Source organism: Peromyscus maniculatus, chromosome 8 (assembly GCF_049852395.1).
Source record: "Peromyscus maniculatus bairdii isolate BWxNUB_F1_BW_parent chromosome 8, HU_Pman_BW_mat_3.1, whole genome shotgun sequence".
Classification (NCBI taxonomy): Eukaryota; Metazoa; Chordata; class Mammalia; order Rodentia; family Cricetidae; genus Peromyscus; species Peromyscus maniculatus.
In genome coordinates, this window is record NC_134859.1 from 89999524 (window position 1) to 90011770 (window position 12247).

Consider the following 12247-nt stretch of genomic DNA (forward strand, 5'->3'; position numbering starts at 1 on the left):
GGACTTCTTGCTCTCAAGTACCCTCCCTTAACAACAGGCTGCTCACCTGCGCCTGGCCAGGACTGTGTACACAGCAGACACACAGTCTGCAGGGGCCTGGACCTCTACAAAGTAGTAAGGCTCCATCAGACGAGGAGTGGCCTGCAACAGAGCAAGACAGGGCTCAGTTTGAGGAAGACAGAGTGAGGACCTAAAGAGTCTCTGGACCTTCTGGATCCTTCTGTGACTTCTGCCTGGTCCTCTACTTAATTTTCTGTCCAGGGAAGCAGACAGTTCCCTACAGTTCCACTCACCATGAGGAAGGCAGAGTAGACTACCCGCCTGGCTGTAGGGATGATCTGGCCTCCACCCCGATGGAGGGGTTCCTGGGCAACCACGGCATCCAGGATCTTAAACTTGACATTCCGAATCACTGAAAAGGAGATGGGAGAGCTGAGGCTAGTCACAGGGGCATGGCAGAACAGCAGGGTCACTTGCTACACTGAGGCCACAGTGCAGCCGCCCAAAGATATGATACAAATATGACATCACATTGGCAAGGCCAGCAGCAAACAGGTCAGCAGTTGAACACGGACTTAGCCTTTGATTCAGGCCGCCCTATGACAATGGAGCTTCCTTACAAGTTTATGTGCTGGCTCTGAACAGTTGTTTCCTGGACACAGACCATGTTCTAGAAATTATATTTGGTCCCACGCAGTCTAGCATCACAAACCATTCCAACCTGATTACCCTCGTGTATCTCTTCTCAACACACCAAAGATAGGGTCTACTCAGGAATTAAAAAGCAAAATTGCTTTTCCTACTGGGTCCCAAAGATGGGAGGCCCATCCCTCGCTCATCACCTCATTCGGCTAGGGCAACTGTCCTGGGAATGGAGTCAGGAGGTCACTGGTGGACTTACGTTCATCGCAGAGCGGCCCCTCCCTAGTTCCCCACTGGAAACCTTGAACAATGCTGTCCTTCACTGAGCCAAGAAGTGCCTTGTCCACCTGCACAGAAATATCAGGCCTCCTTAGCAGTCCGCTAACAATAGGCACCGAGTTTAGAAGGAGGAGAACAGTATGGCTGTGAGAAGCCACTCTTTGAACAGGGAAGAGGACACTACAGTTTCTTCAATCAAGGACGAACACTTTGCAAGCCTCCCAGCCTTCCACCAGTTTACTCTACCTCTGAGGGCAATGTGTCGTCCACTAGGATGTTTGGTCCTGTAGCATCAGGACCAAAAGCCCAGATGGAACGGGCAGCCAGCAGATCCCAGTCATACTTTGTTTGGAAGAACTCTCCCAGCTTTTTCCTGGAAGAAAGAGGAGAAAGTGGCTCCTGAGGCCATAGATCCTTCCTTTCTGGAAGACAGTAACCCACTCTGCCCACATCATATCCAGGACAACAGCAAAGAAGGATGGATGGCGTCAAGGGACCAGGCAAGGAAGCCGTAGTGTGAGCCCTGGAACCGGCGCCCTGTCTAACCTGTTCCACGTGATCTGGACCACTTCATTCTCTATGTCCTCGGCCAGGCCCTTCTCAAGAGGCTCAGCAATCATGGTGATCTTGTTCCTGGTCAGAAAGGACAGGCAGTGAGAAGGGGTCACAGGATGAGCAGGGCAACAACACAGCCCTCTGAGAGTTCCAGAAATGGAAGACTTAGAGGCAGGGGGCAGCAAAGGGTACCCTGTCTTCTTTCATTTGTTTTGTGTTTAAATGTGTATGAGGAGTTTTGCCTGCATTTATGCAAAGGCACCACACGTGTGCAGTGTTCAAAGGAGCCAGACAGGGTGTTAGATGCCCTGGCCTGGGACTGTGAGCCACCATGTGTGTGCTGGAAAGAAAACTTTGGTCCCTCTGCAAGAGCAACAAGTACTTAACCAGTGAGCCGTGTCACGAGCCCCTCTGTCTGCTCTTTCTTGAAAAGTAAGGCTGGGGATGGAGAGTGTAGCCTGGCAGGACAGCATGTTTTTAGCATGTATGAGGAGCTAGGCTCCACTTCCAGCACCCACTAGAAAAGAAAAAGCAGCCAGGTGGTGGTGGCACACGCCTTTAATCCCAGCACTTGGGAGGCAGAGGCAGGCGGATCTCTGTGAGTTCAGGGCCAGCCTGGTCTACAGAGCGAGATCCAGGACAGGCACCAAAACTACACAGAGAAACCCTGTCTCGAAAAAACAAAACAAACACCCAAAATACAAACAAATAAGCAAAAATAGTTAATACGTAGGGCAGATTTCCCAAAGCTGACGTGGCACCTAGGAAATTTTGAGGAAGACTGTCAGAGCAGAAAGGGATGCAGTCTAGAGTAAAGTCGTGTATCTAAGCAGTCCCAACCCATCTCAGAAGTCTCTACTGCTACAAAAGCTGTGGTTGGGGTAGGGTAAAATGAGTGTAGGAGAGGATGAGATTGTTAGTTCCAGGTACCAAGTACAGCGTTCACAACTCCCATCATTTTCTTTCTTTTTTTTTCTTCTCCCCAAGACAAGGTCATACATTTAGCCCCAGATGGTTTTGAACTTACTATGTAGATGGAGCTGGCTTTGAACTTGCAGCAATTCTCCTAGATTTAAACCACCATGCCCGTTTTTTTTGTTGTTGTTGTTTGTTTTGAGACAGGGCCTCACTATGTAGCTCTGACCCTGGAGCTCTGTATGTAGAGATCTTACCACATCTGTTTAAAGGTGTGTATACCACCTCCCCCCCTTTTATATAAAGAATCTCACATGGCCCAGGCTGCCCTCAAATTTGTTATATGGCTGAGGCTGGCCTAGAACTCCTGATCCTCCCACTGCTCCCTCCCAAGTGATGGGTGTGCAGGCATTTGCCACCACACCTAGCTTCTTCCTTTGAGTATGTGTGTGTGTGTGTTTACATGTACGTGTGTGTAGGCTGATGTTGGGTGTCTTCCTTTCCACATACTCCCACCTTTTTTTTGAGATAAACACAATGAGTTCCAGGTCAGCCTGAGCTGCAGAGTGAGACTCTGTCTTAAAAAGACAAGAAAAGTGCACAGAGTAACGGGATTTTTCATGGCCTTTTCTCATACACACATCGTTGTATTTGTTCATGTCTGTTTCCTAGTGCTCCCTCTGCCTCCACCTACTTACTTCTTATTGGGTGTTTCAGCAAAGCATTTGAGGGAGGATGTTTCTACCACTGTCTCACAGAATGTCACAACTGGGTCAGCCACCTAGGCAATGAGAAAAAAATGGAGGTAAAATGGAGTTTTGTTGTAAGGACAGAGTTCTACCTAGGGAATTCTGAAGCACCCTTGCTCTTCCTCTGCATAATACCCCTAAGTGGCTCTGCAAATAGTAGGCTAAACTACCACACTACTACCAAAGAGCTAGGGAGCAGAGAAACTACATCTGAATCAGGAGTAAATGGGGGCTCAAACAAGGCTCTAAAACTAGGGCTTTAATTATGGCCCACGGAAGTTTGTGATACCTGCTAGTCACTGAATAACCCCTGGTGGTATGACAGAAACAGTGCTAGAGACTGGTGAGTATCTGCTCCATCCTCAAGCCCCAGCCCCAGGAATAGAGGTATTTAAGAGGGTACCTGCCCAGTAACACAGGACCTTGGAGAGAATATGTCTTAACTGGGAGACAGTGCCATGCCATGTGTGGTTCAAGATGTTAGGTCAAGACTTGGTGATAAGCCCTGAGAATCAGCTCCCCCGTTCCATGACACTACCCACTCATTGGGTAGTTCTTTTCCTAATGAAGGGACTGTCTTAGGAGCCTTGCCTTTAAATGCATGACACTGAAAATGACTTAGTAAACAGGGTAAACCCATTCTCTAGAATCTTCCTGACAAAGAGCAGCAGGAGGTGCTTTCTACAAAAGGGTCCAGTGGGCATCCAGGGGCTGAGGGTCTGGCTACTTAGGCCATCCCTCTGGAACTAGAAGCCAGGCTAAGGGAAGGGGCACCTTGATGTCGATCTCTGAGTACATCTTCCGCAGATCGTGCATCACACAGTCCAGGTAGAGCTCCCCAGTGCCCAGGATCACATGCTCACCAGACTCTTCTACCTGAAACACAGTAGCCCCAGCAGTCATGGCCCTCACTCTCTTGTCTTGGACATAGCAGATGTAAACAAGAATCGAGGCACTAGAGATGAAGATACCACAACTCGTTATCAGAAGCAGTGACCGTTGCAGATTTTTTTTTTTGTTTGTTTTCGAGACAGGGTTTCTCTGTGTAGTTTTTGGAGTCTGTCCTGGAACTCATTTTGGAGCCTGTCCTTGAACTCACAGAGATTCACCTGCCTCTGCCTCTCAAATGCAAGACAGGGTTTCTCTGTGTTGCCCTGGCTGTCTTGGAACTTGCTCTGTAGACCAGGCTGGCCTCCAACTCACAGAAATCCACGTGCTTCTGCTTCCCAAGTGCTGGGACTAAAGGTGTGCACCACCACTGCCCAGCCTGTTTCAGCTCCTTAACAAGTTCAGTGGAGCTGGGCGGTGGTGGCGCATACCTTTAACCATAGCACTTAGGAAGCAGAAGCACGTGGATCTCTGTGAGTTGGAGGCCAGCCTGGTCTACAGAGTGAGCTCCAGGATAGGCACCAAAAGCTACACAAAGAAGGGGCTGGAGAGATGGCTCAGTGGTTAAGAGCACTGACTGCTGTTCCAGAGGACTGGGATTCAATTCTCAGCACCCACACTGCAGCACATGAGTGTCTGTAACTCCAGTTCCAGGAACCTGACACCTTCACACAATGCACATGAAATAAATTTAAATAAATACTTAAAAAAAAAAAAAAAAGCTACACAAAGAAACCCTGTCTCAAAACAACAAAAAATCAGTGGAGAGCTAAGGCTAGTTCAGTGGTCAAGCATTTTTTTCTGCATGACTGAGACCTTAGATTCAATCCTTCACACCATCTACATCCCACCCCACATACCCCCCAAAAAAGGGAAGAAAAAACGCTGGGTGTGGTGGTATGCCTGTAACCCCAGTATTCAGGTGGCAGAGGCAGGAGATTCACCCTGACCTTGAGATCAATTTGATTTGCACAGCTAGTTATAGGTCAACCTATATTGCATAGTAAGAGTCTGTCCCCACCAGGTGGTGGTGGCGCACACCTTTAATCCTAGCACTTGGGAGGCAGAGGCAGGCAGATCTCTGTGAGTTCAAGGCCAGCCTGGTCTACAAAGCGAGTTCCAGGAAAGGCGCAAAGCTACACAGAGAAACCCTGTCTCGAAAAACAAAACAAAACAAACAAACAAATAAAAGTCTGTCCCCAAAATAAGAATGCAGAGGACAATAGCGTCCCCAAAACCCCGGGACCATTTAGCCCAGTGCTGCTGAGTATGTTGTCACTGACTTGATTTCTACCTTGGCCATCCAGGTTAAACCCCAACCTTATATCCAAAAACATAAGCTAGCCCTTTAACTCTCCCTTCAGAAACTATTCAGAAACAGTTTGGTGGCAGGTTCAAGAGTGTACAAGGATCAGCCACTTTTGTTTGTTTTAATTGTTTTTTTAATTTATTTATTATGTATACAGAAGAGGGTGCCAGATCTCATTACAGATGGTTGAGAGCCACCATGTGGGTGCTGGGAATTGAACTCAGGACCTCTGGAAGAGTAGTCGGTGCTCTTAACCTCTGAGCCATCTCTCCAGCCCTGTTTTAATTTTTTGTTATGATGCGTGTGGGTGTTTTGTCTGCATTTGCATGTGTACACCACATGCATGCCTGGCACCAATGGAGCCAGAAAGAGCTTCAGATCCCTTGGAACTCGAGTTACGGATGGTGATAAGCAGCCAGTGCTCTCAGCTGCTGAGCCATCTCTCCAGCCCTGGCTATAGCCCATAGTGGCATCCGACTCCCTGTGTAGCTGAGGTCGACCCTGAGCTTTCTGCACCCTCCTGACTCCACCTTGCACATGCTGGGATTGCAGGGGTCCACCACCACACCTGGTTCTCATTTTTCTAGAAAACCAATTCAAACTGGGTGCCTCTTAAGGACTAGTCTATCTAAAGTCACCTGAGGAAACACGCACACTCCAGTTTTGTCTAGCCCTTAAATGGTAACGGGTGGGCACTGTCCATGAACCAGGCTGTGGGAAGCAACAGATCAGGAACACCTCCTGAGTGCCAGCCACACAGTGCCACACAGCAGTTAGCTGGGGCGGGCATGGCTTGGCAGCTACTCCAGGCCTCGCACATACCTTGGTGGTGAGCGATGGGTAGCTCTTGTTGACCTTGCGCAGGCCGTCAAGCATCTTGGGTAGCTCTGAGGGGTTGACCGGCTCCACAGCAATCTTGATAACAGATGTGGTATTGAATTTCAAAGGCCGGAAAATCTGAGCCTGAGATCCAAAACACAGAAGAGTGAGGCCTCAGGGGTCGGCAAGAAGGCCCAGGCCTAAGGGAGAAGCTGAAGTCTTGATTCCTCAACCGAGAACCATGGTACATCTGGGGCTCAATTTAAAGGACCATTTGCTCCAGGCATTTTGGCACAGCACTGGGAAGAACAAGAAGCATGTCTCCTAATTCCTAGAATGTGGCAGGGTGAGGACACATGCTAGGGACGAGCCAAGAAGTAGCAGTGACTGTGGATTAGGACCTTTTGAGTTTCAAAGCTTGTTGGCTCACGTGGCTACGGTTCCCTGTGCCCTTCTAGCTCAGTGTGCCCCCTTTCAGAAACACTACCTCCTCATTGCCTCGGGGTTCAGTTATAGTGGCTGTCTTCACAATCGGCTGATCAACACCTTCAATCAGAACCCAGTTGCCAGCAGGAACACGATTCACCTCAATGTGGTACCTGGAGGAACATCCAATAAACGGGCATAGAACTTAATCAGAGCATTCACTCCATAAAAACATACCAAGCATCTGCTACACACCAGGCGCAGAGCCAGGAGCAGAGGTGAGTCACAGATCCACTCTAGCGGGGAGAGATGTGATGAACAATCAAATAAGCTCACAGGACAAGTGCTATGCAGCGTGTCGTGTATGAGGATGTAATGGGAAAGCTTCATTCCCAGTGGAGACTCCTGGCAAAATGCCACTGCCTGGTGGACCTCTGTGCATTAGAGGCTAGCCTGGTCTACATAGTGAGTTTCAGGAAAGCCAGGGCTACATTAGTGAGACCCTGTATCACAAAACAAAAAATAAAAATAGCTATTGCCTAAGATTTATCCAATGTAAGGGACTGCCAAAACATAGATCCTTTCATTTGTGAGATCTTCAATTTTCTTCTGCCTTCTAGAGAGAAGGGTGGATTTGGAGAAGGGAAAGGGGCCATCGCTGAGGCACAGCAGCCACATTACCAGCAGGATTGCTCTGGTTCTGCTTGTTACCTGAGAGGACAAACGGCCCAGAGGCCCAAGCTAAGTCTGATTCAACAGACAGGGATGCTCCAGAGACTCAGCCAGAGACAGTGGACGTACAGAAACAACTGCTTTGGGGAAGAAAGCTGAAGAGTAAGTTAAGGGACAGAGGAGAGATGAAAAGTGGGTAAGAAGAGAGATGACCCAGCAGCTGAGAACATCGGCTGCTCTTCCACAGGACCTCAGTTTGATTCCCAGCACCTACATGGAGGCTCACAACTGTCTATAACTCCTGTTCCAGGGGATCCAAAGACCTCTTATGGCCTCCTTGGGCACCAAGCATGTAGCTGGTGCACAGACATATATGCAGGCAAAACACTCATACACATTAAAAAGGAAAGAAAGAGTAAAAATAGAAATCCTACTCAAAAAAGCTTCACTCCAGACACCACAACTCAAAAGGAAAGATTCCAACATTCCAACAGGAGTCACCCTTCAGCCCTGGCAACCTTAAGAACTAGATGTCCACAGATCTGCCAGGAGGGGGGGTTGTGGAATATTCCTTTACACTGTGTGAATATATGTCATTGTGACTAGTTTAATAAAGAAGCTGACTAGTCAGGCGGTGGTGGTGCACGCCTTTAATCCCAGCACTCAGGAGACAGAGGCAGGTGGATCTCTGTGAGTTCGAGGCCAGCCTGGTCTACAAAGTGAGTTCCAGGAAAGGCGCAAAACTACACCACAGACAAACCCTGTCTTGAAAAACCAAAAAAAAAAAAAAAAAAAGCTGACTGTTCTATGGTTAGGCAGGATAAGGTTAGGCGGGAGAACCAGACTAAGAGAACGCTGGGAGAAGAAGAGCAGTCTCAGGATTGCAACGAGGGACATCTTACTCTGCACTTTACCAACCAGGGAGCTGAGTTTCCTAGGATTCCTTTTAACACCTTGCGACAGTTCCAGGAAAGAAGCCTACATATGTCCTTGTAGGCTCTGGTCAAGAGTGCAGTACCTGGCGACGGAGATCCAAAGGCGGCCCACAGTACATATCTGGGAGTCTTCCTCGTCTTCCAGAGTGTAGTTCTCCCCCAGCACCTTCACAGGCTGCCCAGCATGGATGGTGCCGCTCAGCACCCGGCCAAAGGCATGGAACTGAACTCCATCGTCTGTGCTGTACATCTTAGTAGTGTGGCACATCAGGGGACCCTGGCAGAGGGACAGAGGACAGCTCTAACCACACACAGCCTGAAGGTAGTGCACCTCCCGACAGTAGCTGTGAGGAGAAAGGCCGGACAAAGGAGGATATGGACTGCTGGAAAAACTCCAAACTGTGTGTTACCCCTCCCTCTGTGAAGGGCCTACAGGAGATTAGGACACAACAAAGATACAAATGAGACAACCAAGCCAGACAGGCGGTCCAGGCTGGCAGTCCCAGCAGGAGGGAGGCTGAGGCATGAGGGCTCCCAAGAGTGTAATGCTAGTCTGAGGGAGAGTGAAAACCTATGCCATAAAACATGCTCCCGGCCAGGTGGCGGAGGAAAAAGAAAAAAAAATGTTTCCTTACATCTGGGTCACAGTCACTCATGGCCTCGCCAAGGTCGGAGTCCACACCGCCAGTGTAGGTATGCTCAATCTTGGGTTTGGCGCCCACTTTTGGAGATGGAATGTGCTGTACACACATGTCCACAAAGCCTATGGAGGGAAAAGAGGAAACCATTACTGCCACATTCTTATAGGGGAAGTGGACGGGAAGTATGAACTCAACACGGAAGCTAACACTTCTAGGGAAGTCAGTTTCCTCTGAGAAGAAACCACACACTTCTGGAGTCACACTTATGTCAGAGAATTTTAAGATTTCAGAGGGACATAATTCCTTAAAATCCAGCTGACAAAAGTTTAAAGACTCAAACACTCCATTGCCACAGAGATTCATGCTTTTACTGAACCCAAGTCTTTACTGAGTGCTGACACTGAGCCTATGTTTACTTAGGACAGGCCTCAGCTGATTAGCCTGCCCTTTGAGAAACACTGCATGTTTCTACTCAGTAAGGTACCGTTTCCCTAACAGAGTAATAAGGCACGAAACAGACGCTCATTCGGACACTGGGATTGGTAAACTCTTTCTTCTTCTTCAGTCTGAAGATCAAACCCAGACGTCTACCAATGAGCCACAGTCCTAGCTTCAAGTGTATCCTACCTAGCTTTGACGGGTGTCCAGTATCTTCGGACCGATGCCCAGTCCAGAGCTACTGTCACCTTGAAAGATTCAGACACTAACTCCCAGCAGACTTAGAATCAATGGTTGCTGAGGACCTCTGCCTTGCCCTCTATTCCTCACACTTTGAGATCAGTTCTCACTCTATGTAGGCCCTCTGGACTGGAAGTCCCTGTGCAGACTTGGCTGAGATCTGCCTGCCTCTGCCTCCCGAGTGCTGGGCTTAGACATGCACCATCATGCCCTGTTTCATAGCTATTTTTTAAGACATCACCTTGCTTTGTAACTCAGGCTGCCTGGAAAGTGCTCTGTAGCCCATGCTGGTCTCAAACCCATGACAATCTTGCATTAATCTACCAGGTGCTGAGCCACCATTTCTGGACACTTGTTCTTATTTATAGACAAAAATCAGTCACAGAAGAAATAGGAAGTCTCCCCTAGTCCCCCCTGAAAGCTGCAGGTCAGAATCAAAACTCAGGTCCTGGCATGTGTGGTGGTGCACGTCTTTGATTCCAGTACTTGTGAGGCAGAGGCAGGCAGACCTGTGGGTTTGAGGCCAGCCTGGTCTACAGAGTGAGTTCCAGGACAGCCAGGCCTGGATAGCGAGGGCCCAGCTTCAAACACACAGAAATAAGCTCTGGTCTCTCCTCAGCTAGCTCAGTGCTCCTGCTGCGCTGGTATCGGCTTCCACAGAACAGAGGGAAACAGCTCAGCAGACGGAAGGGGTTGAATCCAAGCCCTGTTAGGACGATATGAAATGCCCCCCACAGGCTCCCGTTTGAACTCTTGGTCTCCAGATGGGGGTTCTGTTTGGGGAGGCTGCAGAATCTTGAGGAGGTGGGCCTAGCTAGAAGAAGTAGGTAACTGGGAAACAGGTTTTGAGTTACAGCCTGGCTCCAGTTCCTGGTCTGTGAAGATGTAAGGAGGTCTGGCTCCCACTCTCACCACGCGAACCCCTCCATGCCTTCCCCTCCACGATACTGCACCCTATTAAAGCACAAGCCCAAACCAACTGTTCCTGTCAGGTGTCTGTCACTGTGATGGAGAAAAGCAAACATCTCGTGAGGCCTCACCTGTGCCTTCCCTGCTACTCCACATTCCTGGGCATCCACTTCCCGGCTTGACTCCAGTAAACCCACCAGAGCCCATGGCCTGCACCCATCTCCTTCACCTGCAGGACCCTCTTGATAGGGGAAGTCTAATCCCTTTTTCCAACATCAGAAACAACTACAGAAAACAGCTGGGAAAGGCTGCTGTAGCTAGTTCACACGCCCTCCCAACTCTGCTGTCTGCAGGGGAGCTTCCAAGGCAAGCCGCGGGAGAACACAAGAGGCTGCTGCTGTTGTTGTATGTTTTCTGAGGCACCATGTGGCACAGAGTGTCCTGTGAACTCCTGATCTAACTGCCAAGCTGTAGGACTGCAGGTGTGAACCATGACTGCCAGATGAGGAGAGCAATGTTAAGGGCCTTGAGCTATTTATTACCTGTGAACTCGCCAAAGAACTTTTTGCAGACCAGCCTGAGCAGAGGGCGGATGTTCAGCTTTAGCTCCTCCTTGGTAAGGTGGATGCCAAGTTCGTCCAGGGTCCTTGGCAGGCTAGTGTCCACATCACCCACCACCTGTGGGATAGAAAGCACTGGGTCAAGCTCTGTAATGACAGCCCTAGTGAGGCGTTACACACAGTGAGTGAGGGGAAGCCAAAGAGAAACCTTACGAGCAGTCTTCTACAGGGAGGGCGCCTGGCAAGAACAGTTTGGTTGGGAGGAGTGAGTCTGTGCTACCTAGCCTTCAGGACTGAAGCTGACCTGGTTAAGTCTCCACATCCCCCACAAACTAAGCATTCAACTTGATTACCACTAGTGCTGCCCCCTGGTGTCTGACAAGCAGCATGGAGCCCACTCAAGAATCTCTTACTCCTCCTACTTAAAGACTGCCCAGATTTAGAGGCTCATACTGGAAGGAACCAAAAAAGGCCACCTGTCAGGACAGGGCCAAACTAAATCATCCTCTGCAGACTCAAGGTCTCTCTACGGAGGCAGATTCTGTAAATTTCTTTTATTAATCCATTCCAGCCTGACACGAGATACTAAGTGGGTTTTTTTTTTTTTTTTTAAGCACCGATAAATTTTAGTCATTATTTTATTCTATTGCTGTTTTTCTCTTTTGTGGGTGGAAACGGCCACACACATTGTGTGTATGTTATCATACGTATGTGTGTCCACTGGATACAGCACTGATTAAACACCTCCATATTTTATTACTGTCTTGGAAGACAGTTTTTGTTTGTTTGTTTTCGAGATAGAGTTTCGCTGTGAGTTTCTGGCTATCCTAGAACTCACTTTCTAGACCAGGCTGATTTTGAACTCACAGAGATCCACCTGCCTCTGCTTCCTGAGTGCTGGGATTAAAGGTGTGTGCCACCACTACATGGCTCACAGATTTTTAATAAACAGTTGATGATGGGGCTGGGAAATGGGTAAAATGCAAGCTGTACAGGCACGAGGACCTGAGCGGGGATCAACAACCACATAAAAAGCTGGGCATGCCTGCATACAAGTCTAATCCCAGCACTGAGAGGTGGAGACAGGGAATGTAGAGGCTCACTGGCCAAGCAGTTCATCAACTGGTGAGCTCCAGATTTAGTGAATGACCCTGCCTCAAAAAAACTAGGTCAGCTGCTAAAGAGGAAGACACCAACCTTTGGCCTAAACACATGCATGCACAAGCATCAGCAGCTGCCCATGAACATGACCCCACACAGAGACCTCTGG

General features: G+C 48.9%; 1 protein-coding gene across 4 annotated transcripts in view; it reads right to left on the minus strand.

The window, feature by feature from the left end:
• The window catches only part of Eftud2 (elongation factor Tu GTP binding domain containing 2), a 50451-nt gene that overhangs the window by 1631 nt on the left and 36573 nt on the right, over positions 1–12247 (minus strand). For all 4 annotated transcript variants that reach the window (XM_076543453.1, XM_076543454.1, XM_006970578.4 and 1 more), the window contains 12 exons: positions 10960–11095; positions 8825–8952; positions 8273–8466; positions 6644–6755; positions 6160–6300; positions 3915–4016; positions 3090–3172; positions 1468–1554; positions 1168–1294; positions 902–989; positions 294–412; positions 47–141 (listed from right to left, as the gene is read on the minus strand). In XM_076543453.1, the coding sequence (XP_076399568.1) occupies positions 47–141; positions 294–412; positions 902–989; positions 1168–1294; positions 1468–1554; positions 3090–3172; positions 3915–4016; positions 6160–6300; positions 6644–6755; positions 8273–8466; positions 8825–8952; positions 10960–11095 (1412 nt within the window). The remainder of the gene's footprint in view (positions 1–46; positions 142–293; positions 413–901; positions 990–1167; positions 1295–1467; positions 1555–3089; positions 3173–3914; positions 4017–6159; positions 6301–6643; positions 6756–8272; positions 8467–8824; positions 8953–10959; positions 11096–12247) is intronic.